Source organism: Chelonoidis abingdonii, chromosome 11, assembly GCF_003597395.2.
Source record: "Chelonoidis abingdonii isolate Lonesome George chromosome 11, CheloAbing_2.0, whole genome shotgun sequence".
NCBI classification, from domain to species: domain Eukaryota; kingdom Metazoa; phylum Chordata; order Testudines; family Testudinidae; genus Chelonoidis; species Chelonoidis abingdonii.
In genome coordinates, this window is record NC_133779.1 from 42,931,614 (window position 1) to 42,955,142 (window position 23,529).

Here is a 23,529-nt window from a genome sequence, read left to right on the forward strand (position 1 = left end):
ATACTACTTTCTAATTTCAGATTTGAACACCAGCGTGCAATCTTCCCAGCATCTCTCCCAGACAGCCAGTTTTACATGTTGTTAATGCTACAGTATGCTGTCTGTAAGATCAGATAAACTAGCAGCTGTGCGGGCTCTGAGGAGCAGAGCCAATACCTTTCTGTTTATGCATTTTTTCCCTAGAGCTCCATTAGCTGTTGGACTAAATCAGGGGTAGATAACCAGCGGCACTCACACTGCCCGGCTCTGCATTTTAATTTAATTTTAAATGAAACTTCTTAAACATTTTAAAAACCTTATTTACTTACAATAATAGTTTAGTTTATATATGATAGACTTATAGAAAGAGACCTTCTAAAAATGTTAAAATGTATTACTGGCACATGAAACCTTAAATTAGAGTGAATAAATGAAGACTCAGCATACCACTTCTGAAGGGTTGCCGACCCCTGGGGAAGATGATCTGTAGGCATTTTCCGGTTTTAATTTCTATGGACTTCAAGATACTTTGCCAAAATCATTGGGCTGATACATTAAATACTATCCTGCCGCCTTCACAATATTCCCACTGAATCCATATACACCCACACACCCCCCACCGGACTCCCCCCCCAACATTCCATTTCTCTCTCAAAGATGGTAAATGTATACAGCCTTGAATACATAAGGTATGTTGTTATCTGACCCAGTAACTATACCCCAAAACAATGAGCTTTTTCTTTGTTCCTTGCTTACTTCCCTAGATGATTAATTTATCTTCTAATAACTGCTAATGGGGAACTTTGAGATAATCACGCTCTCCGTTCATGTATTTACAATTTTTCCTTCTTGATGTAAGATAATGTTATCTAAGTATAATGCTGTGACATGCTGTGACATCTTAGTATAATGCTGTGACATGTCCATGTCATTTGTAAAACACTGATAAGAGAAGTGTCCACGCACTGGAAAATTGAAAATTCTCAATCATCACAAGTCACAATTAACAGCTTACATTTATAATGTATTTGAAATTTTTTTGCAGTGTTATTGTAGCTATGTTGGTCCCAGGATATGAGAGAGAATATATAGGTGAGGTAACACTGAACTTAAATTCATAACTCAGCTGGACACCATTGACTTAACAGGGCCTCTGCCTTTATAGCTTATTACAAGTTTGTAACTGACCACACTGCCTGATACCCTTAATTGCCCACATCAAACCCTTTATGCATAACAATCTAACCTGCAATTGCCCAGTTCATTCCAAGTGACCACCTCCACCATACGTTACCATGTCTGCTTAACAATCTTTCCCAACTTGTATTTAGTTCAAGCCATGTCTACGTTACAAAGTTAAGTCGACCTAACTTATGTTGGCATATAGGTGCCACAGTAATTACATCACTTGTGCATGCCTACACTTTGCTTCTTTTGTCAGCAGTGTGTGTCCTCACCAGGAGTGCTTGTATCGATTGTACTGTTAGCATGGGGCATTGTGGGAGGGCTCCTGAAAGCCAGTAACAGTCAGCATAAGCAATGCAGTGTCTACACTGACACTGTGTTGACCTAACTACATCAGCCTTGACTCTGCTGTTCATGAAGGTGTTTTTAAGGCTATGTCTACACTACAGCCAATGCTGACAAAAGTATGGCACCCAGGAGTGAATATTCCATCTCCCTGAGTGACATAAGTGCTCATGTGCATAGCACTATGTCGGCAGGAGATCTTCTCCTGCTGATATAGCTTATGCTGCTCTCATGTTTTTTTATGCCAGTGCAAGATTTGCAATGGCACTGCCAGAAGCTTGGGTATGTAACAAATAGGTTTGATCTTTGCTGACAGCTCCAATAAACCAGCCCCTCAACCCCCCCCAAACGAACAGGGAACTTTTCAGCACTAGCTTGTCTTGAGTCCTAATATGCTTCATCCTCTCCCCTGTGGAGATCTCAGTAGGCTGGAATTTCTCTCTTCTCTCAGCCCTTCTTGCAAGACTTCCCATGCAGATTGTTGGAGACAATGGGATCTGAAGAGCCCCATAGCAAATGATTTCCTCCCTGCACTGGAGACATAGCCCAGCTTAAAATCTAGCGGGGAAATGAATTAGCATGAAGAATCTATAAGTGTAAAAGTGAGGATGGGCCTTTGGCAGGGGCATCTGTCCTGTCTGATCACAGGATCAGAGAAAAAGATGGAGTATAAGATGAAAGCCTCACTGTGTGTGTTTCTCTGTATTAATTAGTGAGTTTCAATCAGAGCACTCAGCACAGAGGAGGCTCAGATTCCATTGGAAACACTGCTCAGAATTAATGAGACATGCTTCCCTGCTAATGAGATACATGATGTTATAGGGCCTCTAGCAGGTGCTGCAGCACAGCAGGCCGGGGCCTTTCATCTCCCCTGGCAGCTTTGATTTGCCCCAGGCTAAAGGAAAACAAGAAGGGGGGGGAGAATGGGGACCTTCCCACCAGCCTGGGGAGCTCAGAACCAGCCTCAGACCCCATCATGTCTGCCTCTGAGTAACAGCTGGCTGCAAACAGGGATTTTCCCAGGGAGTCCCTACAGCTCCCACTGAATCTGGTGGGAATTGCAGGTGCTGGGCACCAGTAAGACTCCTCAGTGATGCAGAAGCCTGAATATCAACAGGGGGCCTCCCTGAAGAGATTGGCCAAATATTTTACTTTCCTTCCCATCCCTGACAGCCAGCACCAAGCCCCACTCAGAGGAGGCAGCAGCAACACACACAAAACAAGGCAGCAGAGTGCCCCCCATCCTCACCCTCCAAAAAACCCCATAGCAACAAGAGAGCCCATTGTCAGAAAAGAAAGTGGAATAAAACTGATCTCATAGCAGAGCAGTTCCAGCCCCTTGTTGCAGGTTCATATGGGGCAGCTGTAAAAGACCTGTGAAAACAATTCAGAGCATGGCCATGGCAGGAACTGAGCTGAGCTGTGGGACCCTGAGCCAGGAGGGCCACGTCATGTGCACAGGGACTTCCACAAACCCAATTCCTATATATTCTTTAGCTGCAGTTCTGGAATGTGTACTCACATGCTCCACAGCAATAGCAGCACTATCCCATCTGGTTCCCACATGGAGAAGCCCCTGCAGGATCTGGCAGGAGCTGGACCATGCTCCACACAAATCTTGACAACTACACTCTTGGCTCACTGAGGCCCTCTAAGTTCTCAGGGTGGAAGCAGCCTGTGGGTCCAGTCCCCTCACCTGTGGGTTCTGGCAGGCCCAGGAGAGGTAACAGATGGGCTTTTGCTGTGCAGTGGATGCTCTCTGTTCTAAGGCACTGCAGATGCAGCAGGCTACCATCTGCTACTCTCAGGTCCCCACTGTAGACCTGGGAAGGGAGCAGGGTGCTCTGATGCCCCCCAAGGCTAGCTCTAGAGTTGCTCTGTGCATGTGTCAAGGGGTCATAAAATGGGCTGGGGGGGGTAGAAAGAGGACTGTCAAATAGCATTTAGCTGTTGCTTCCCCTGTGCCCTCTTTCACAGAGCAGCATCGTGTCTCTAAGGGCACAAACCTCCAGACCAGGCCCTTAACTATTACAATAGTGACACGTGTTCTCTTTCCCTTTGCTTTGCCAAAAACATATTAGCATAAAGGCAAGAATATACTGGCCAAGGAGTTGGTGTTATCATAAATCCAAACTGTTTCAGATTATAGGTCATGTGTGAAGGCATATCTGGCATGGCTTCACATCCAGAAGAAGAATTTCAGCGTATATTAGGTCACAAAACAATCTAGTTTTTCCATTCTGTGAACACTGTTCTACTGCAGTATGCAAATGCTGAGGAGTCTTTCTGGAGAGAACTGCTGCATTTCAGACTTCCTCTTCTTTGTGACACTGGAAACTAAGAGTCACGCTGGTCCTCCTTCCAAAAGCCTTCATTTGAAACCACTGAATTGACTCAAAAACAAATCAAAAACAAAAAACTTATCCGCATCAGATCAATCCCATCAAAACTGGGAATTCTTTTCAAATCCCTTGGGTCCTGGCAGCAAGATCCTTACCAAAAGGATTCACCTAGACAGAACCAAGCTGAGAAGTTAACATAGTTCCACTCTGCAGTGTGACTTTGTAAACTAGCTCTCATTTACTCAGCAGGCCTGTTCCCTCTGGGCAGTCCATATCAGAACAGATGATTTATTTGAGGCACTACTTTTTTTTTTTTTTTTAAACACATTACATCTGTTAGAACCAATGCAGCCAAGAGAGACCGAGCTGGTTTCTGTTCCTCGTGCGCCCGCAACACATTGTTCTCTAAGTTCTATGCACAGGGCTTGCCATTCATGCTATTGCAGACTCACTGAATGCAGCAAGCTTTGCACAGGGCCTCCAAGGTTTCATATGTCCCTTATAGTCAAATGTCTCTGGTTGGTGGTGTAAGGAGAGGATCCAGCTTGACTTTCAGATTCTGGGAGGTAGGAGGGTTACTGCAGTGTTGGTGTGCTCGTAAACTGCTGCACTGCCACAGAACCAGCCCAGCTTAGGTCAAAGAGAGAGAGACCAGGGCCAAGATCAAAATATTCTTCTAATCAGCATTGTCCCAGCACCAGCAAGAGGAATGAACACTGCTGGAGGCAAAGAAAGATTGAGCAATTGTAACAAGATGGCAGCTGCACTACAGGCTGCAGTTCACTGCCTAGATAACCCGCTGTCAGATGCTTTAGAAATCCTACTCAATCATGAATAAGGGATGCTCTACCACTAATTGATAGTTGTGTTTTATATGCAATTACTAGATTCCAGTGCCAGAAAGATCATTTTGATGATCTAGTCTGAGCTGCTGTATGACACAGGACATAGAACTTCCCCAAAATAATCCCCAGAGCAGATTTTTTAGAAAAGCATCCAATCTTGATTTAAAACTTGTGAGTGATGGAGAATCCACCACAACCCAATACAGTGCACTGGTTTGAGCTTGGGACTTCCAGCTGCAACACATTCTGTAGCTGGAAAAAAGAGGGGAAATTCCAGCTCCCCAACAGGGGGTATTTAGAAACAACCATTACTGCAGTATAACGGCCCAGACAGTTCTTTATGGAGGGGACTTAAAAGTGCCACATGGTTCTCAAGATGCAGGATGTCATTGCATAGAGTGCAGAACAGACTTCTCAGTAGGCCAGTAGCTGTGCATGCATGAGAGCATGGAAAATTCATCCCATCCCATTCCAAGACCCAGAACTAGTGCCAAGTCTCCTAATGCAAAAGATTTCACGTCACGAGTTGACAGAGTTCCTTTCTTACCCTTCCTTCCGCCCGCACCCGTTCCGATAACTGAGTACTCAGACATACAGCTATTGGTGGGAGAAAGCTCAGAGGATGAAGATCCTGTCGCCTTACGTGCTAAGGAAAGAAGCCCCAGTGTTTTACTGTTAACACAGGAAATGCTGCCAAATCCTTCTGGACAATCCCATTGTTGCATTAGCAAACGTAGCCTTCGCTCAAGGTGAAAATGACAGATGGCACCACTCATTGATGGAATCAAAGAAGCTAGAGACGGAAGAGATCAAGGAGGTCACATCTAGTCCATTCCCTGCTGTAGGTCTGGCCCTCTTGTATCTTTACTAGTGCTTTGTCCAGCATGGTTTTAAAATGTCACAAATGATGGTGCAATATTCAGTCTAAGTTCCATTGAATTCCTCCTCTGTTCTAATATAATTCTTTTTATTTATACGGATTTAAATTTTTGCCTACTGAGCAGATGAGTGGCACAGCAAACTGCAATGTAACACAAACACCAAAGTGCAAGACACACCAGGCCACAGAGTTTGTAGTTAGGATGCCTTAATATCCAGAGGTTTGTTCCACAGCTAAGGATGCACATATGCATGCACAGACACTCGAGTCTTAGCAAACACTAAACCCCAGATACATCTAATTCACCTCTATTTCCTGTTTCCATTACTGTTCTCACCTTCACTTTCTGCCCATCAGGGTTGCTGTCCCCTACAGAATTATCACCACAAGGTACCTTTTCATAGGGGCTCAAATCCATCAATCCGGCCAGCACATGTCCCCTGGCCATCACTTACAGTGCCAAAAAAGCACAAGTAATTTATTATTTGGACTGCAATACCAGTCACAAAATGTTGGCTGTTTTCCAAACCCAGAAGAGGACCCTGTCTGTGCCCGAGAGCTCACAATCAGAGACTAAGGGTGGTAGGAGAGCTATGCAGTGCAAACAGAATGGGCAGGGGGACAACCTCTGATGGAAAACTACTAGTGTGCCAGTTTTCTCTAATTGTTTACTATCCAGAGGCTCCCCAGCTGCCTGCCTACCTGTCAGTCATTAGCTAATCTAGGCTGTTTGTGCTTCCAAAGAGGTGAGGAAGATGCCTCGACATCCAAGTCTCCCTCTCAGGAACGTGGAGTTTGTTCAGTCTAAACATTCTCCAATCCCTGATTTATTGGTCACCTCCAAGAGCCAAATGGCATTAGAGACAAAACAATGAGATAAACACCAGACAACATGTCCAGGAGGAAAACAAAACAGCAGCAGAAACCATGAAGCAGCTAAACAGAGAAAATGCCCCTTCCATAAAGATTTTCCTTTGTTTTGCCAAGTTCTCTGGCTCTCCCATGTGTGGCTCTAAGCAGAGATGGTTGTTTAGCTCTAGGGTGTTGGGGGTTGTGCAGGCCTGAACTGTGGTTTCCTATAACAATAGAGGGGAGATATGATGCTCTTTATAAATATATCAGAGGGATTAATATGAGAGAGGGAAAGGAATTATTTAAGCTTAGTACCAATGTAGACACAAGAACAAATGGATATAAACTGGACACTAGGAAGTTTAGATTTGAAATTAGACGAAGGTTTCTAACCATTAGAGGAGTGAAGTTCTGGAACAGCCTTCCAAGGGGAGTAGTGGGGGCAAAAGACATATCTGGCTTAAAGACTAAGCTTGATAAGTTTATGGAGGGGATGGTATGATGGGATAGCCTAACTTTGGCAATTAATCAAAGATCAATTGCCAAATTATCAGCAGGTAAATATGCCCAATGGTCTGTGATGGGATGTTAGATGAGGGGGATCTGAGTTACTACAGCAAATTCTTTCCTGGGTGCTGGCTGGTGAGTCTTGCCCACATGCTCAGGGTTTAGCTGATTGCCATATGTGAGGTTGGGAAGGAATTTTCCTACAGGGCAGATTGGCAGAGGCCCTGGAGGTTTTTCGCCTTCCTCTGCAGCATGGGGCACAGGTCTCTGCAGCGTGAGGTCTTCAAACCACAATTTGAGGACTTCAATAACTCAGACATAGGTTCGGCGTTTGTTATAGAAGTGGATGGGTGAGATTGGATGGCCTGCGTTGTGCAGGAGGTCAGACTAGATGATCATAATGGTCCCTTCTGACCTTAAAGACTATGAGTCTATGAGAATGATCTCAGACAAACCAGCTCTGGACTGGCAAAAGGAATCCCTCTAACTCCGAGTCAAAGTAGCAGCTACCACTTTCCCCTGTACCCCAACTTCAATAGCAAACATGGGGGCAGCTTAACAAGGGAACGAATTCGTGTTAAACCTCTGTAAATGCTTTCTATTTCCTGAAGGCACTTTGTATCTCAGATTCAGCATCAAAATCCTTCACCATCATGTGTTCCTGGTGTTGCCATGGTATTGAGCAGAAAATGCCCATGTAAAGCCAGCTTTACTTGAGTCCTCATACATGACCAATGCAGGGAAACATTTGACATACCAGCATCAGAAACAAAGCACCAATATACCAGATTTCCCCCACATGCAAAAGCAGCACAATTTGACCAAAAATGCAACTCAGTCCTCTTCCAAAAGGGATTTAATGCTAATGTGGCTGAGACAAGAATCCTTCCACTCACCTCAGTGCGCTGTGGACCAGACCCTTACATTCAGAAATGTTGTCTGTTCAACTGCAAATCTCCAAAACAGCAGTGCACAGCCATGAGGCACTGTGCTAGGCATATGCCTAACACACATCCCAAAGCTATACACCCCAGGATATACACTTGGGATACAGTAAGGCTGTGTGCCTGCATGATCCCTTTGTTAAGCCTTGTCTAAACACAAAAAGCTGTACCAGTTTAGCTGAACTGGTTTAGAAACGGATGTAGCTAAATCAGTGCAACCTTCCCCACACGCATCTTGTGTGGACATTCTTAAATCAGTTTGAGAGAACCACACATCTATGTGGTATAAGTCAATTCCTTACTGGCTTGTGCTAAATAAATACAAGGCTATCTTAAGCGGATTTAAGTGCCCATAAAAAGGAGGCGGCTCTGCTTCAGCTACATCAGTTTCCAAACTGATTCAGTTCAAGTGGTAGCTCCTGGGTGTGCACCTTAACACGGTAGAGCAGGTGGATGAACATGGACAGGTCTTCTAGTGAGCTGCAGGGTTATAGAATCACATTGGCACCCTGCTCAGGTGTGACTGACAGGACAAGGAAAACACAGCTTGGGCATTAAGAGCCCACTGTTGAATCTGGAATTGTGATTCTTCTCCACCTGAGGTTCAATTTCCCTCTTCCATTGGGGATTTACTATCTAATGTGTGAAGCCTGATTCAGTCACATTTATCTTTACAGGGTTCCCTCCCACACCTTCCTTCTTGGTCTATTTCTGCCATAATTCAAGTGTCACAGGGATGCTTAGCATCTGCTCCACATACAAGTGAGATTTCATCAGCTGCTAGGGAGCGTGGGATTGTAGGATGCTGTAGAAATAAAGAGTTCATCGGATGAATTACAGCACTTTGCAGCAACCGACAGCCCACGCTGTCACTGCTGCTGCAAGTTATTGGCGTATTGCTAGAATGAAATGAAACGAATGTGTGTGTATCAGAGATTGGAGGGATGCAATACCACGGTACCACATTCAGGACTTCTGGGCAGTAAACTATGCTCTGACTCCATCCCTTTCATGAGCTGCTAGAGTAACAATGTAATATACTGATAGAATCTAAACATGTTTTTGGTAGGAAATAAAGGGATGAACTGATAAGTTCTATGCAGGGCATGGCCAGTCCCATGGAAGGAAGAAAGTGAGCCTACACTTTGTGAGATGCTGCTGTTCAATGCACACAAATGGCTTTCCTTCCTGTGTCATTCGCTTCCCTCCTTTTGTTATGACCCCCTTTGATGTGGCATCCTAAAATCAACAAAGCATGTGGTGGTGGTGGTGGAGGGTAGTCACATTCTCTCTCCAACTCGATGCTGAGGGCTCCGGCAGCATGTTGTCCCAATTTACGCTACGAAATATCCCCTTTGCATACCACTCCTCTGTCATACCACCACAGTTGGGATGGGATTCCAAAAGAACTGGCACTTCTCTAGCAGTTGAGAAGCAATGAAGAATGAAGCCTCACCCGTGTGAGGTATTATCCTGTATTTACAATGGCGGCAGAGCAGGGAAGGGATTTGCCTAGAGCCACATGGAGAGTGAATGGCAGAGCCAAAAATTGAACTCTAGGCTCTTGTCTGTTGCTTTCACCATTTGGCGAACTGTCCCTGCTGGCCCCCATTTTGGCAGGGTGGCCACAATCCATGAGGTCTAGTACAGAGTCTTTGTATGGCACAGCCAATGGGAAACACCCAGGCCAGCTACCTGCTTTACCACCCAGCCATGGGAACCATTGGGTACAATGCTCACCTCTTGCTGCCTATGGACCTGCTGACATGCACAGACCATTCATCCTAAGAAATCCACTAAACCCTCTGCTCCAGCTGTGGCCTGAGGACACAGTTCTGAAACATATATTAAAAAACAGTTACTGCCAACAGAGCTCAGACTGATTCATAGCCATTACTGCTGCCAGGCCTGGAGGCTGCTGTGCTGACTGGCCTGACATGACCCAGATCTCTAACAAAGGTTTTCACTTTACTGCCTGACAGCAGGTAGCCTACCAAAACACCCAGCCTCTCTTACAGAGAGGCACAGACCTGTGCCAAGCAAATGCATCTCATTAGGACTTCCTACTTCCTTGGGGAAATCAAGCAATTCTCCATTAACTGCCTTTGCTACTCTGTCTGTGACCAGGGGGGCCTCCTTAGAGTCTCCTGCTACAGAATAGGGCTGAGAGTTAAAGCATCAGCTTATGAACAACAGTCCTTGCATCAGTCATGAGTAAAATCATCATTCTGCCTAGAAACTGTATCAAGGGATTGTCTCTAGTCTGAATTCTTTACTTAGCAGGTGTTGGGAGTCTGCAACTTCTGGACTAGATAGATTGACCCATGAGGAAAGATTAAGAGATACAGACTGTGACTTGGCTAAGAGATGACTGAACTGAGAATACTGTAAGAGTATACCACTATTTGGAAGGTGTAAAAACTTAGGAGAAAGGAATTATTTAGGGTAGAGCACGGGATGAACTGAGGAGATGGAGAGTTTAGGCTGAATATCAAGAGGGTGGCCCAATCCTGGCCAACGCTCTGCCCCTTTGCAAGCACACTTAGGCAAAGAAAATGGGCCCAAGACCCCGTGGTGTGGAGGAATCCTCATCTGAAATAGGATCTCTGGCTCCAGGCTCCCCCCATTCCGAAGACTGCTGGTAGAAAAAACTCTACTGGGTTCTGGAACTAGTGGGATTATTGAATTAATCTGAAACAAGTGAAGGCCACAGCTGCCAATTAACACAGCACAGTGATCCTGCAAGGGGAGTTCAACTAGGTGGGGAAAAAACAAATTTGTGAACAACAAATACTTCAGCTGCATAAGTCGTTACAGTTTGACTTGACAACTTGGGGGGGTCTGGCCAAGGGCGGTTAATGTTTCTCATGAATTAGCTGCAACTTTTCATCTCTCTCAGGGCTTATTGTAGGCAACAGGTTGCTCAAAAATTAAGTCAGCATTTATCATGAAGGCAGGTGAGTATCTACAAGAAAATGTGTTTTTTACAACTCAAGCAGTAAGTTTGGTAACCTATTTATGAATTAACACAGGGGGCCGATGTAGATCAAATTGTACAATCAAAAAGTGCTTTTTAATTATAATCGTTAGCACCTCTCCCAAGAAGCCAGTCTTTCGCTCATTTCTTTGAATAGACAGCCTCCAAACAGTAGTCAGTCTCATTTTCCTACCAGCCTTGATGACTGTAGAGCATCATACAACTATTCTCAGCAATCCTGCTGAGAGTAACAGAACACAACAGGCAGGAAGCACTGGTAACGTGGCCACCTAGTGGTTCATAGAAGTGATCTCTTCTATTTCCTTCCCTTCCTCACAAGCGATTTAAAAATACTTAAATACCAGATGTACCTATCTAGCTTTCATCAGCAACTGCACTTAGAAGAGCAATCCAAGTCCTGCCTAATTTTGAAGAATCATTTTCCAAGTGTTTCTCTGTGTCTGTTTTGCACATATACGAGTTTCTCTTTGCCTTGGGACATGGAAACTAGATTTTTTCCTGGATGGAATGGATGCTTTTCAAGTACTCTCATTCTGGGCTGGGCTTCGGATTCCACAGGCACACCCCCACTTTACCACAGTCACCCTCACCTTAACAAAGTATAATTTCAGCAATACCACTCATCTGATTCTGGACTCAGTAACCCTTCACAACATCACATGAAGTCTTATCAACTCTAGCAGGTTGTAACTGATTACTTTCTCTGTACATCACCACCCTACACCCTACAGAATGTGGATGCAAAGTGTTTGTCAACAAAATACAGCCTGGACCAAAGTTGGCCTTGATGTAAGTGGGTGCAAGTCTCGTTGCAGTAGATTGAGTTTCATCTGCTTACAGCAAGGCTAGAGTTGGCTCACTTCAGCCCTGATCCTACACGGGGAACAGTCCAGGCTGAGCCCCATCACCCACGCAGGCCTAATGGCTCCCGTGTAGTTCTCACTGCAGGATCAGAACCTAGATATACAGTGCATTACAAAGCTAACCCATAAAGAATTAGAAAGATAGCACTTTTGAACTTTCCTCTGAGAGGCATCAGATGAAGGCAGAAGTTTGTAAGAAAACTATCACTGTTCCAATGTGAAGTCATTAAGGAGGATGTGTGTGACATTACAAGGTACACATCTACTATGGATGGGTTTGCTCTTAAATCTACATTATCTGCAGGAATACAGATCACCCCAGAAGCTGCAGTATAGTACTGTGCAACATTCACTTGCTATATGGAGAGAAGATGGCAGTTGCTTCTAATTATGAAAATCATATAGTAATAAATAAGTCAAAGAGAAACCAATACAAACTTGTACAAAATAGACAGCAATATCCAGAATACCAACAGTAACAATTTGTAATAGGGAGAATGGTTTAAACTGAAGTGAAAGCAGGCAGTTTCCAGTACTGATGCTTTCAAAGTTAGGGGTAGAGAGAGAAACAGAAACTCTCTATGAGCAGGTTGGTGGATGACTAAACCACTCTCTTTCACCCAGTACAGCAAGCCAGCACTTCATCAAGAGCAGAATGTTGCTGAAAACTTCAAGGTATCTTCCACGAGAAAAATAAGTGTTAAGGAAAACAAACATGCAAATAAGCCCAGCTCAGAAGGTACAGGCCGATTTTTTCCTTAAGTAAATGCCTTATTTAAAGAGAAACCAACTTCCTAAACTTTCATTTTATAGTGAAGCAACAAGATGCGAAGGCAGGCAGGGTCTGCAGAGAACACTGTATGTTTAGGGCTGAACAGCCGCCATCAGCTGCTTCCTGAAGGAATGGAATAATGGTAAATGACATGCTCTGTACTTTGGCTGGATGTTAGGGTTTGTGATTGTAAGAGGAGATGAGTGGGTTTGTTCAAGCTTCCCAGACTAGATTTTTCCAACCTCGGTCTTCTCCCATAACTCCAGGCTTCAGGAGACTTCAGTGACCAGTGTCCATTTGGCCAAAGGGCAAGGTTGTGAAGTTAATTTTCCTTCTTGACTACTCTAACCCAAGGGGACCCACTCAATAACAATGCTCCCTCTATATCTGCCACAGGAAGATTACAAAGACAATCCCAGCAAGGGTCCTGTTAAAGTCTAAAGAGCAAATATGGCCTTTAATCCTTCAGTTGTGTACTGTTCTCCCTTATATAGGAACAATAGCATTTGCCTTAACCACATCTACCAAGGCACCTGGAATGATCTATTTCTAGAGATATTCCACTGAAAGTGCCATTTTTATTGCAGTTTCTCTCTCAAGAAACAAATAACCATATTAGCCAAGCAAAAGGGATATCAAGGGACCCAACTTAGGAAGCCTTTCACAAGGTGTCCCTCCAACTCCTGTAAGGACCCAAGGAAGGGATGGAAGACTAGGCCCTTGGTGACACCCTTCAGGATATGATCAGAGGCAGGTAACTGCCTTACAGTGGGTGATTACCAAACTGGTCACAGAGACTTACTGGGAATGAGCGGTGTGTCACATACTATCAAGCTTCCTATCTGTTGCTCCTGGAGGCTGTGCAAGTTATCGGAGTTTAGGGAAAATTCTGATAAAGAGGATCATGCTAATAAAAATAAAACAAACTACAATTAACATTATCCAGAGAAGCCAGTTGACAGATTTCTTTGCATGCTGCTCGAGGCGTTCAGATTCATCCTTCAGCTTCTCAAAGTTGTGGTCTGCCATCCTGAGAGAGTGAGATAATGTCTAGGGAACAAACAAACAGCAAGCTACAAGTCAGATTTGATTTGCAAGATGCGAAAGACAACATCTTAGTGCTTGTCATTGATTAAGCCAAGTTGTGTTGATGCAGCCTAAACAGTAGAAGCCATATTTCAACAATGGAGAAGAGATGATTAGGCCAGCCATAAATACCAAACACAAAACCGGAATAGTTAAAGATAGGCTCCCCTAAAGCCATCTGTAGGCACCAGACTGTCAAAGGTGTCAAGCACCTACAACTGACTTCACTAGGATTTGTGGGTGATCAGCACCTGAGAGTCACACCACTTTTACATCAGGCATCCAGGTTTGAAAGTTTTGGCTATTTATTACAAAATTAAAGAATCTGTAGTAAGGACCAGTTGCACTATGGAGGACGACAGGTCCTTCATGCAAATTCCCCCTGCTCCAGTCACATTTAGAATTAAGTTACAGATATTCCCGTTTACCCCATATCTTCGCAAATTAATGTTATGGATTGCAATACTGAGAATCTGAATAGTTTCTTCTACTGCAATCCGTGCTACCTGGTTATCTTGTTTAATAACATTCTGTGCTGCCAGGGTGTTGTTTTTGAGACTGCGAGCCAAACTCAACATTTCTTCAGCCAGCTTCTCCTGCATGCTACGATGATGCTGTAAAACGGCATCCAGCTCAGTTGCTGACTGCTTCTCTTCAGACACAAAGCCTCTGCAGAGCACAAGGGAGGAAATTTAGGATTCACTGAGAGTTCTTGTGGACTATTCTCAGTGGTTTTTAGATCACCATTAGGTGATGTCACAGTTGCACTACTGCTCACAAATCTGATTAGATGGCAAGAGCATTCAGAGCAGCAGTTTGCTAAAACAGCTAATAAGAAACCGTTCAAGTTTGGTGCTTCCACAAATGGGCATTAAAACCTTCCTAGCTGAGTTAATAAAGTACATTCAGGAGTCAAAGACGCCCCATCAAAAACAGTCAAAATATTAAACTATGACTTACTTCCGTTTCCTTAAATTTAGCTCCTCAGACTCTGGGGGGAAAAAAAAAGTTTGTATTTTAGCAGATGAAAAACCTCCAGACCTGAATCTCTTGTGGAAAGTTGATGCGCCAGGAAACTAAGCAGGTATAATTGAAAACTGCAGAAACAAAACTAAAGACTCTGTAAGAGGAACCGGGGCGGGGGAGAGAAGAGGTTTAAATCTGTCTGGGTGTCTGCACCAGGTAACAAGAGTTTAGAAAGCCCTACCTCCCAAGGGGAGACAGATGACATGCTCTGATGTTATGCAGTGTCATGCCTGTGTCCAGTGGAGAGGAAGAGGCACAAACCCTGAATTGAGCCAATATTCATGAGGAAGAGCACCACAGCTCTGCTGCCAGAATCCCAGGCTAACCTAGCACCAGGTATTTTAACATTAGCTAAGGAAACTGCCCACTAATATGGCCAAGTACAGGGCAGTGAGGATTATTCATTCATACATTTAGAAAGGTTAATATTCTATGGAATCAAACTATGCATGCTGCTAGCTCCTGGAGGCATGTGATCTTGTTCTGGCAGGGGGAGAACATAGGTAACATTAAGAACATAAGAATAGCCATACTGGGTCAGACCAAAGGTCCATCTAGCCCAGTATCCTGTCTTCTGACAGTGGCTAATGCCAGGTGCCCCAGAGGGAATGAACAGACCAGGTAATCAGTGATCCATCCCATCACCCATTCCCAGCTTCTGGCAAAAGCTTGGCTTGTTGCCTCTAGTCTTATGTTAGATTTGTAAACTGTTCAAGGTAGAGACTTCAACTATACAGAATCTAGCCCAAAGGGTCCCTGATCCAAACTGGGAGCTACTGCAATCTCAGTAACCAAGCAGACTCTTTTAGTTACTTTAAGTGGTGGTTCACAAGAAGAGTCCCAGGCTGACAAACTACTTAAAAAAATAACAAACAAAAAAAGAGAGAGCATGCTCTGGCTTGTCAGGCAAGATGTGTCACCCCTTGTTCCTCCCCTCCCACTTCCCCACACACATTCCAGCCATCCGCTTTGAAATAAACTTACCATTGACAGACAAGGGATCCTGGGGACATGGAGGAGGAGAGGAGAGAGAAACACAGTAAGATTACACATGCACAGATGAAGTGACTGCAGCCTTGCATCAAGCAACCCCATGCCCTAGAGTATCCTTTGTTCCCAACATTTCCAGTCATAAAATCTAATACCATGAAGCAGGGACTGGCTCTCCAACAGTCCAGCACAAGAAGTGGAGAGAGCCCAGGCTCAGAATTGCAGCTCAGTCCTCTGAAGGGCAGCACAGAATCAGAACAGGAAGAGATCTTAAGAGGTTACCTAGCCCAGTCCCCTGCACTCATGCTGCCAGCTGAGTCTGTGGTCTCCCAGGGAGAGGGCTGGTTGTAACCTCTGTACACAGGGCCTCAAAGCATGAAATTCCATTTCACCAGAGGCTACATGATTCCCCTTGGCTCTGCTCCTACCCCCACGCTGGAAGTAGATGGCTGAGCATTGCTACTAGGCAGGGTCACTGACAGTGGCCCATATGGACCTGGTCACTTTTGGATTGGAAGGGGAGCGCCAGGGGAGCAGCTGGCTGAGGCAGCAGATCCCTCTTGAATTAACAGTAGCGACAGACCAGCAATAGAACCTAACTTACTGTACCAAGCAGTTCACTCCTCATCTTGCCAGTGTAGCGAGCCTTTGTCTGCAGATGTACCATTTTAGTAGCTGGGGTTCGCTCTTTGGTTGTAGTGGGAGTTCGGCCGGGGGCCAGGAACTGATTTGCCAAGGCCTTTTCTGCTGACGATGACTATAAAGAGAGGGCCAAATTAATCTTGTGCTCTGCAGAGAAGCCTAGAGAATAACCAGGGAGCTCTTCTGCTGCTACGTCCTGCAGAATGGAAGGTGAGTGAGTAGACATGACAGCACAGTCTCAATCCAGTCTAACTGCAGCACAGCTCAGCAGTAGTCCATAGCTCAGTAGACGTACGCAGCATTGTACAAAGGGCAAATGATGCTGAGCAAAGACAGCCAGCCCCCAAAAGCTCACAGCTCAAAGGCAAAGGGGACACCATAAATCACAGAAGAAACATTTGCCTTCTTTGTGGTTCTCTGAGGGGTGGGCAGAAAGAGTTTATAACTCTAAATATCAACCCCTTACATTTAACAAGCAAGTTCCCAAGACACATTCACTCAGGATTTTGAGAGAAAGATTGTGCATGGGTGCACGAAGATGCCTGCTTATTGCTTTGAGATGTGAGAGAGAGACAAAAAACCCGAATGCTTGGTTAGTCACTTCAGGATGGACAAAAGGTTCTTACCAATTTTTCAGCTTCTAACATTCCCTTTAAGAAGTCCACTTTGCGGGCATATTCATTCAGCAATTCAGGGGCAGGCTTGCTGCAACAGTCAAAAAAATGATGGAAGCCAGAAGAGTCAGTATTTCCTATAGCAAATATTTCAGAAAGTCACATGCATGTGGAACAGTCAAGAGATTAAGGCAGCATTTTCCAGCAGAAACAGCTTAGAGCTAGGGTCACCCTCACTTGTAATTTCTGAAGGACAATGGCTTGAACCGGGCAAAAAGATCAAGTATCACTTCTAGAAGTGGCCTCTCTAGGACAGGGCTGAAATGCAGCAGCTAGGGATGGTGAGAGGGGGAGGGGGTTGTAGCTTGCTGTGCTGCTGCTTATGTTGCACCTTTTCTGGTGACACTTGCATGTATTCCCGTGGGGATGACAGAGTGCAGGGGAGGCACACAAGGAATAATGCTGGAGCACCTGGGAAGTGTTGGAGGCTTTTTCATTTAAATTGCCCAATACGACATTTTGACACTTCTATGCCACCTGTCTGGCTTGTCTGAATAGACTGTTAAGGGCTTTGGGCCTGGGACCATGTCCTTCTGTAGGTTTGTGCAGCACAATGGGGCTCAGATTATCAGTGGGGCTTCTGAGTGCTCCTGCAATGCAAGGTGAAACAACAGTCCCTGAGCTGTCTTTACCGATATTCACACGCCCTCCCAACAGCAAAAAAAACCTCGCAAAGTGAGCTCTAGGGCTATAACTACAAAGGGGATCCCCTGAGCACAAACCATTCTGCTATCCTCACAGTCCTGAGTGTCCCACAGCTTCAGCGTTCCTGGGTTGTGCCTATTTCCCACCTAAGAGGTTACTTGAAAAAGAACACACAATTTCCTTCCAACCTCAGTCTCAGAGACAGCATCTCACCTTGAGTGTTTCTTTAATGCAAGGAGCATCTCTTCGAGAGCACCTACATACTAAAAAAAACCCAGACAGTTGTAAGAGTTAGGATTAACAGGAAGCAGTGTGGCAAATGCTAAAGGCTCTGCAGATATAAAGCACTAATGATAATGAGGATTGTCGTTTTCATAGGAAGCATCATCCAGTGTTGTTTTTACCTGGGTTAAATGTGGCTTGTCTGACTCACACGTACACATTCTTTAGAGTCTGTATCATACAGTCTTAATGAGAGGATCATCACTGGGCGACTGATCTTATCAATGGAACTTATGAATTAATGAGATAAAACTAAGCACGGTGGACTACTCCCAGCATCTCTTCCCCCACCCTCCAGCTAATAGAAGGCTGACAAGGCATACAGTTGGACTCTCAAACCAAAATTTTCTTCCCACAAATGGAAATATGCCACCAAGAACAGCAACCATCAGCTTGAAATCTAAGATGCAAAAACCAAGTTAGCAAGTTTCAGATGTTATATCTGCCCTTGAGGCTCCCTGCCAACTTCTGTGATTTCACAGTATTAAAAAAAAATTGAGTTTCTTCTCCATTATTGCTGTGCTGAAGACACACACTGACCAGAGGGGCGAAAAACTGACTGCACCAACATATACAGTGTTGGAGAAAGTAAGTGTTATTTACTCTTCCTCATAACAGAAGAACTAGAGTCACCAAATGAAATGAATAGGCAGCAGGTTTAAAACAAACACAACAAAGTATTTCTTCACACAACGCACAGTCAACCTGTGGAACTCTTTGCCAGAGGGTGTTGTGAAGGTGAAGACTATAATGGTTCAAAAAAGAACTAGATAAGTTCACTGAGGTCCATCAATAGCTATTAGCCAAGACGGACGGGGATGGTGCCCCTAGCCTGTTTGCCAGAGGCTGGGAGTGGGTGGCAGGGAAGGGATCATTTAATGATTGCCTGTTCTGTGCATTCCCTCTGGTGCACCTGGCATTGGCCACTGTTGAAAGACAGGATATTGGCTTGGATGGACCTTTGGTCTGACCCAGTATGGCCGTTCTTATGAAATACTCCCAACATACACTGAAAATACTCTAATTTTTCAGATATAGTGATTATATACAAGTAGTAATATTAGCAAGTACAAATATTTCAGACAGTGATTTTTTAAATTGTAGAACAACTCTTTAGAATCCAAGACCCACCCGCTCATGGAATTTGCAGCGAACTGGACTGGAATCTTGCTGTGAGGCCCTCTGGTTTCTGAGAGCTATAGTGCAGAATAAATTATCACAATGGTCCCTTCTGGTCTTGGAATCTGAATTCTGCAACTTCATGTAAGTTGGAAGTGAGGGAAAGGGGTTACTGAATTAACTATAAAAATGAATAATGCGGTCAGTACAGAATTCCGTCTGTTATTCACTTTTTATGGTGTCCAAGGTTTTACTGCCACACTTTTGCACAGAGTACACACGTATTGTGAACGCTATCAGGGAAATACACTGTGGGTTTTGGCAACTGGGTAGAAGGCAGCTAAAGACTTTGGCACCCTGATGGTGTGGTAGGCAAAAGTGAAGGGTTTCCACTTCAGGTCGCCATCCCAACCACCAATGCTCCACTGAATAGTTCACTGAAGACTAAGGGGACAATGGTCATAACATCTTCACTTCAGCAGGAATAAGGCATCTTTTCAGTAGGTTTTGGGTACTGCGAGTTGGAGGAAGATCTAAACAGAAAGATCCTACTTCCAAGCAGCAGGACTGAACTCTGAAACTCTCTGAACAGGCAAACATCTGCCTTGCCAACCCATAGGTTACCCTCCGTCCTCACTGAACTTTTTGTTTCCATAAACAGCCACCCACATGCTACAACCAACCAGTTCCTTCTGGCAGAGAAAGAAAGCTGCCAATAGGAAGCCATCAGAACTGGGCAAGTTAGACTGTGGATTAGTGAAGTGATGCCCATCTGGCTGCAGTCACCATCCCATGGGGACACCATCCCATTACATTTCCTGCTGAGAGATATTCATGTTCAGTTTCCATCCAGTACATCCTATTACAGTGCCCCTGTGATAGTGGATGAACAGGAATTCACATGCCTGGAAGGAAACTGGCAAAACAAACAAAACAAAAAACTGAGACACAAGGCCAATTACAAAGAAAAGATCACGTTGAAGTGAGTCCCTCCCAAGAAACAGCTCTCTGGCTCCCAGGTGCAATGTAGAGACTACAGAGGAACAGCTGGCAAGAGAGAAGCAACACCTGCACTGCTGGCTCTCAGAAGTCTCCTGCCTACACTGACCAAGGGCAGAGTGTGGAATATGATCCAAGCTATAAAGAGATCACTTTGAAGTTTATTCCCAAATTTTAATACCCCTTCTCAAAGGGGAATTCTAGCAATGGCCTGAATAGCATACATGTTCCCACAGCCATCTGCTTTATTTATCACAACCACAGAAGCTATGGACTGGCGCTGATTAATTTGCCGGTGTGTCTCATCTATCTGTAAGCCAAGAAATTATATCTCTAGGCAAAGGCTTTTGTGCCTTATGAAGTACCACATATCTACTTCAAACATGAACGCACACTACAAAGCACTGCTATACCACAAGCTACGGGATAAAAGTAGTATGACATGCAGCATAAACCAGAGGTTCCCAGATGCTATTTTCACATCGGTCCCTCAACTTCCATAGAGTAGTAAGATTGCTCCCCCTGGGCAAACAAAGGAATGACACACAAGGGGTGTGCGCGCATTAATGATACAGGCGGCACACATCTTGCAATATTCTTGCTTACACTGGGGCACAAAATTGCCTACTGCTCATATTCAACATTTCCTAGAAAAGTTGGGCAAACTGTATCTAATTTCCCTCTCAAGAATGACAAGATAGTACTTGTTTTTTAGAGAACAGGATTCCCCTAACACTGAACCTCCATCTCCTCATATGAAAGCAGGGAGTCTAGCATCATAACAGGATTCTTCTACAAGAAAAAGGGTCTGCTACATGTGTGTGCAATAAGGGTGACATCCAGTGGCCTGAGCCAGGATGATTAAACTAAGATCCTTTAAAGCCTGGCAGATTAACATCTCATTTCTTCACAACAGTATAGTTCTGAGTAAATTAGACAATTCTGAGAGGGCAACATTCCAGGGCCTTGGAGCTGTGCTCTGGCTCCGCTCCAGCTCCAGGCAAAAGCCTGCAGCTCCACTGCTCCATGCTCCAGCTCCGCTCCAAAGCCCTGTATCATTCAATAAGTTTATGAAGGCCCAAGTGAAACACTATAGTGAAGCAAGTCAAACAATCAATGATCTAACAAAAAAATCTGACACAGAAAGTGGGTGAGATAATATCTTTTATTGGACCAATTTTTGTTGGTGAGAGATACAAGTTAGAAGCTTCCCACACCTGAAGAGCTCTGTGTAATAGCAAAAGCTTGTCTCACTCACCAGCAGAAGTTGGTCCAATAAAAGATATTACCTCACTCTTCTTGTCTCGCTAATATCCTGCGACCAACACAACTACAACACAGCATACATAAAAAAAATTCCTCAGATTTAACTATCTCACTGAATAAAGCTGGAGAAATCTCTAAGCAAAAACATGATATGGTTTTAAATTTTGCTTCAATACTAAAGTCCAAGGACACCTGTATTAGATTTATCACAGTAAAGTTGAACGGTGAAAGACTGGGCTCTAGCCAATGAAACCAAATACATCAGCCTACCCACAACCCTGGACATCTCACTGATGTGACTCATACTGTGGCAGGGAAAGAGAACATCGTCCAAGAAAACATCAGAGACAAGAAACATAAGATTTCTCTCCTACGGCCGAACTGACTCAAAACAAGTTCTCTGCCAATGGCATCTCCTCCCAGTCACCACATCCTTTGCAGCTCCCAGGGTAACCACTACACTCTTCAAACACATGAGCATGTTAAAGTTTATAAATAAGACTACGACATTCCACTACAGCACAAGCAAGGCAGTTCAAAGCAGCAGCATCTGCATCCCTCTGAAAAGTCTGCAGATGAAATGGCTCATCAAGCTGCTTTGGTCACTTCATGAAACTAGGGCCCGCACAGCAACAGGAAAAGGCTCAGGACCTGCTCCCAGGCTAAAGAACGGGATAATCTAGCCGGGCAGAACGGTGCCGCTACAGTCACACTTGCAAAATCTAGTCCCACCCTCCGTACTTGCTAAGCTAGTGCAGCATCCATAACAGGGCGTATAAGCCGCGTTGCGTTACGTTCCCTGGGATCCTGCAAGAGAGAAAGAGCCTCATGCGCTGCAGACCGTCCCCCGGCTGCTGATGGGGCCGTTGAGCAGCAGCCAGTGCACCACAGCGGCGCTGGGGCGGGCAGACGGTGCCAGGCCTCCCGGTCGCAGGCAGGCAGGGGCACCGCCCGGGGGCGGTGGTGGCGTGACGGGGACCCCTCTGTCCCGGCCCCCGCACAGGGGGAGGCTGCCCAGCGAGGGGCTCTGCACCCCAGCGATGAAGCCCCGGGAGCGACAGGGGCCAACGGCACTGGGCGGGGGCTGGAGACTGCCCGGGAAGCCGCCTCCCGGCCGGGCCCCAAAATCGGCGATCCCGGCACCTTCTCCAGCCGCCACTCGTCCGGCTCCCGCCTCTCAGCCGCCAGCGCCTCGCAGCGGCTCAGCAGCCGCAGCAGGCTCAGCTCCAGGCGCGTGGCCGCCATCGCTCCGACCCGGAACCGGAACTCGAATAGTCCACTTCCGGGTCAGCGGCTGCGTGCACGTAGCAAGGGCGCGCGGACACGTCACCGGCGGGGAAGCAAAACAGCCAGGAGCTCAGGGCGCGGCCGGGCTCCCCACGCGCAGCCGTCGACACGATCCACGCGCCACGAGGCTGCTGGCAGCGCCTGCGCAGAGCCAGTCCGGGCCCAGAACAGCTGAAGCGGGTCTGGCGCGGTGCAGGCCGAGGCCTGGTGCAGCGCAGGCCGAGGCCTGGTGCAGCGGGCAGCGCGCTGCTGGGTCAGGGTGACATGGAGCAGTCAGCGGGGAAGCCGCGTTCTCTGCTGGCACAGCAGGTTCCTGTAACGGCAGCGCCCCACGCAGCTGGAGGAAGTCGGAGCTGCGGGGGTCCCGCCGGCTGGCACAGGTCATCGTACATGCAGCCTGGACGTGACACAGCTCCCATTTCAACCGGAAAGCCTTTCTTATCCCACTGCTGTTTGCAGCGATAACACACCGCCCCGTGCCTGCCCACGTTAAAAACCCGTCCCTAATGAGTTAAGGTAGTTGACCTCACAGACGTTTAACACTGAAATAGATTTACATTTGAGCTACAGCCTTTGTTTCATTTACCCAGCTCACAGACATTGATAGGCCTGCTGTTAATAGTGACAAAACGTCTCCATAATTCTGCTAACTTGAGAGAAAATTCCTCCTTGAAACGTTTCTTCACTATAACCTTCAAACAATAATCCTTCACCGAGAAGTACCTGGGCTATATGGAGGGTAGAACAGCCACTGACCGTTAATCTAGAAGACTGTGTCTGGGTAGTGTTGTCTGCCCACTTTAGCTTATGACCACCTAGGGTAGGACGCTTTATGCCTAGCAATACAGTACTGAACACACTGACAGAGGTCAGCCAAGACATGCTGGATTTGTTCTGTTCATGTGACGTTCCCTTCCATTGTGGTCATCTAGGTTCTGCTCCAGCATATGCATCATCATGTGACACTATCCCTCAGCACAGAACACACAGATGGCAAGCAA

At 45.6% G+C, this 23,529-nt stretch overlaps 2 protein-coding genes across 4 annotated transcripts in view; both read right to left on the reverse strand.

The window, feature by feature from the left end:
* Positions 1–9,658, reverse strand: part of INSR (insulin receptor) — a 123,085-nt gene extending 113,427 nt beyond the window's left edge. Inside the window, exon 1 of the mRNA XM_075070976.1 lies at positions 9,620–9,658. The gene's annotated coding sequence lies outside the window, so the exon portion shown is untranslated. The remainder of the gene's footprint in view (positions 1–9,619) is intronic.
* USE1 (unconventional SNARE in the ER 1) lies at positions 263–22,515 on the reverse strand. 3 transcript variants are annotated; one of them, XM_032782865.2, is made up of 8 exons: positions 18,989–19,449; positions 17,789–17,838; positions 16,883–16,961; positions 16,219–16,371; positions 15,609–15,627; positions 14,559–14,589; positions 14,105–14,267; positions 263–9,714 (listed from the first exon to the last, which is right to left on the reverse strand). In XM_032782865.2, the coding sequence occupies exons 1-8, from the start codon at positions 19,118–19,120 to the stop codon at positions 9,676–9,678; spliced, it is 666 nt and encodes a 221-aa protein (XP_032638756.1). In that variant the 5' UTR covers positions 19,121–19,449; the 3' UTR covers positions 263–9,675. The 3 variants fall into 3 exon arrangements, with proteins under 3 accessions (XP_032638756.1, XP_032638755.1, XP_032638754.1); XM_032782864.2 differs by lacking the exons at positions 263–9,714; positions 18,989–19,449 and adding exons at positions 12,208–13,562; positions 22,385–22,515; XM_032782863.2 differs by lacking the exon at positions 263–9,714 and adding an exon at positions 12,208–13,562.
* Between the last annotated feature and the right edge of the window lie 1,014 nt (positions 22,516–23,529).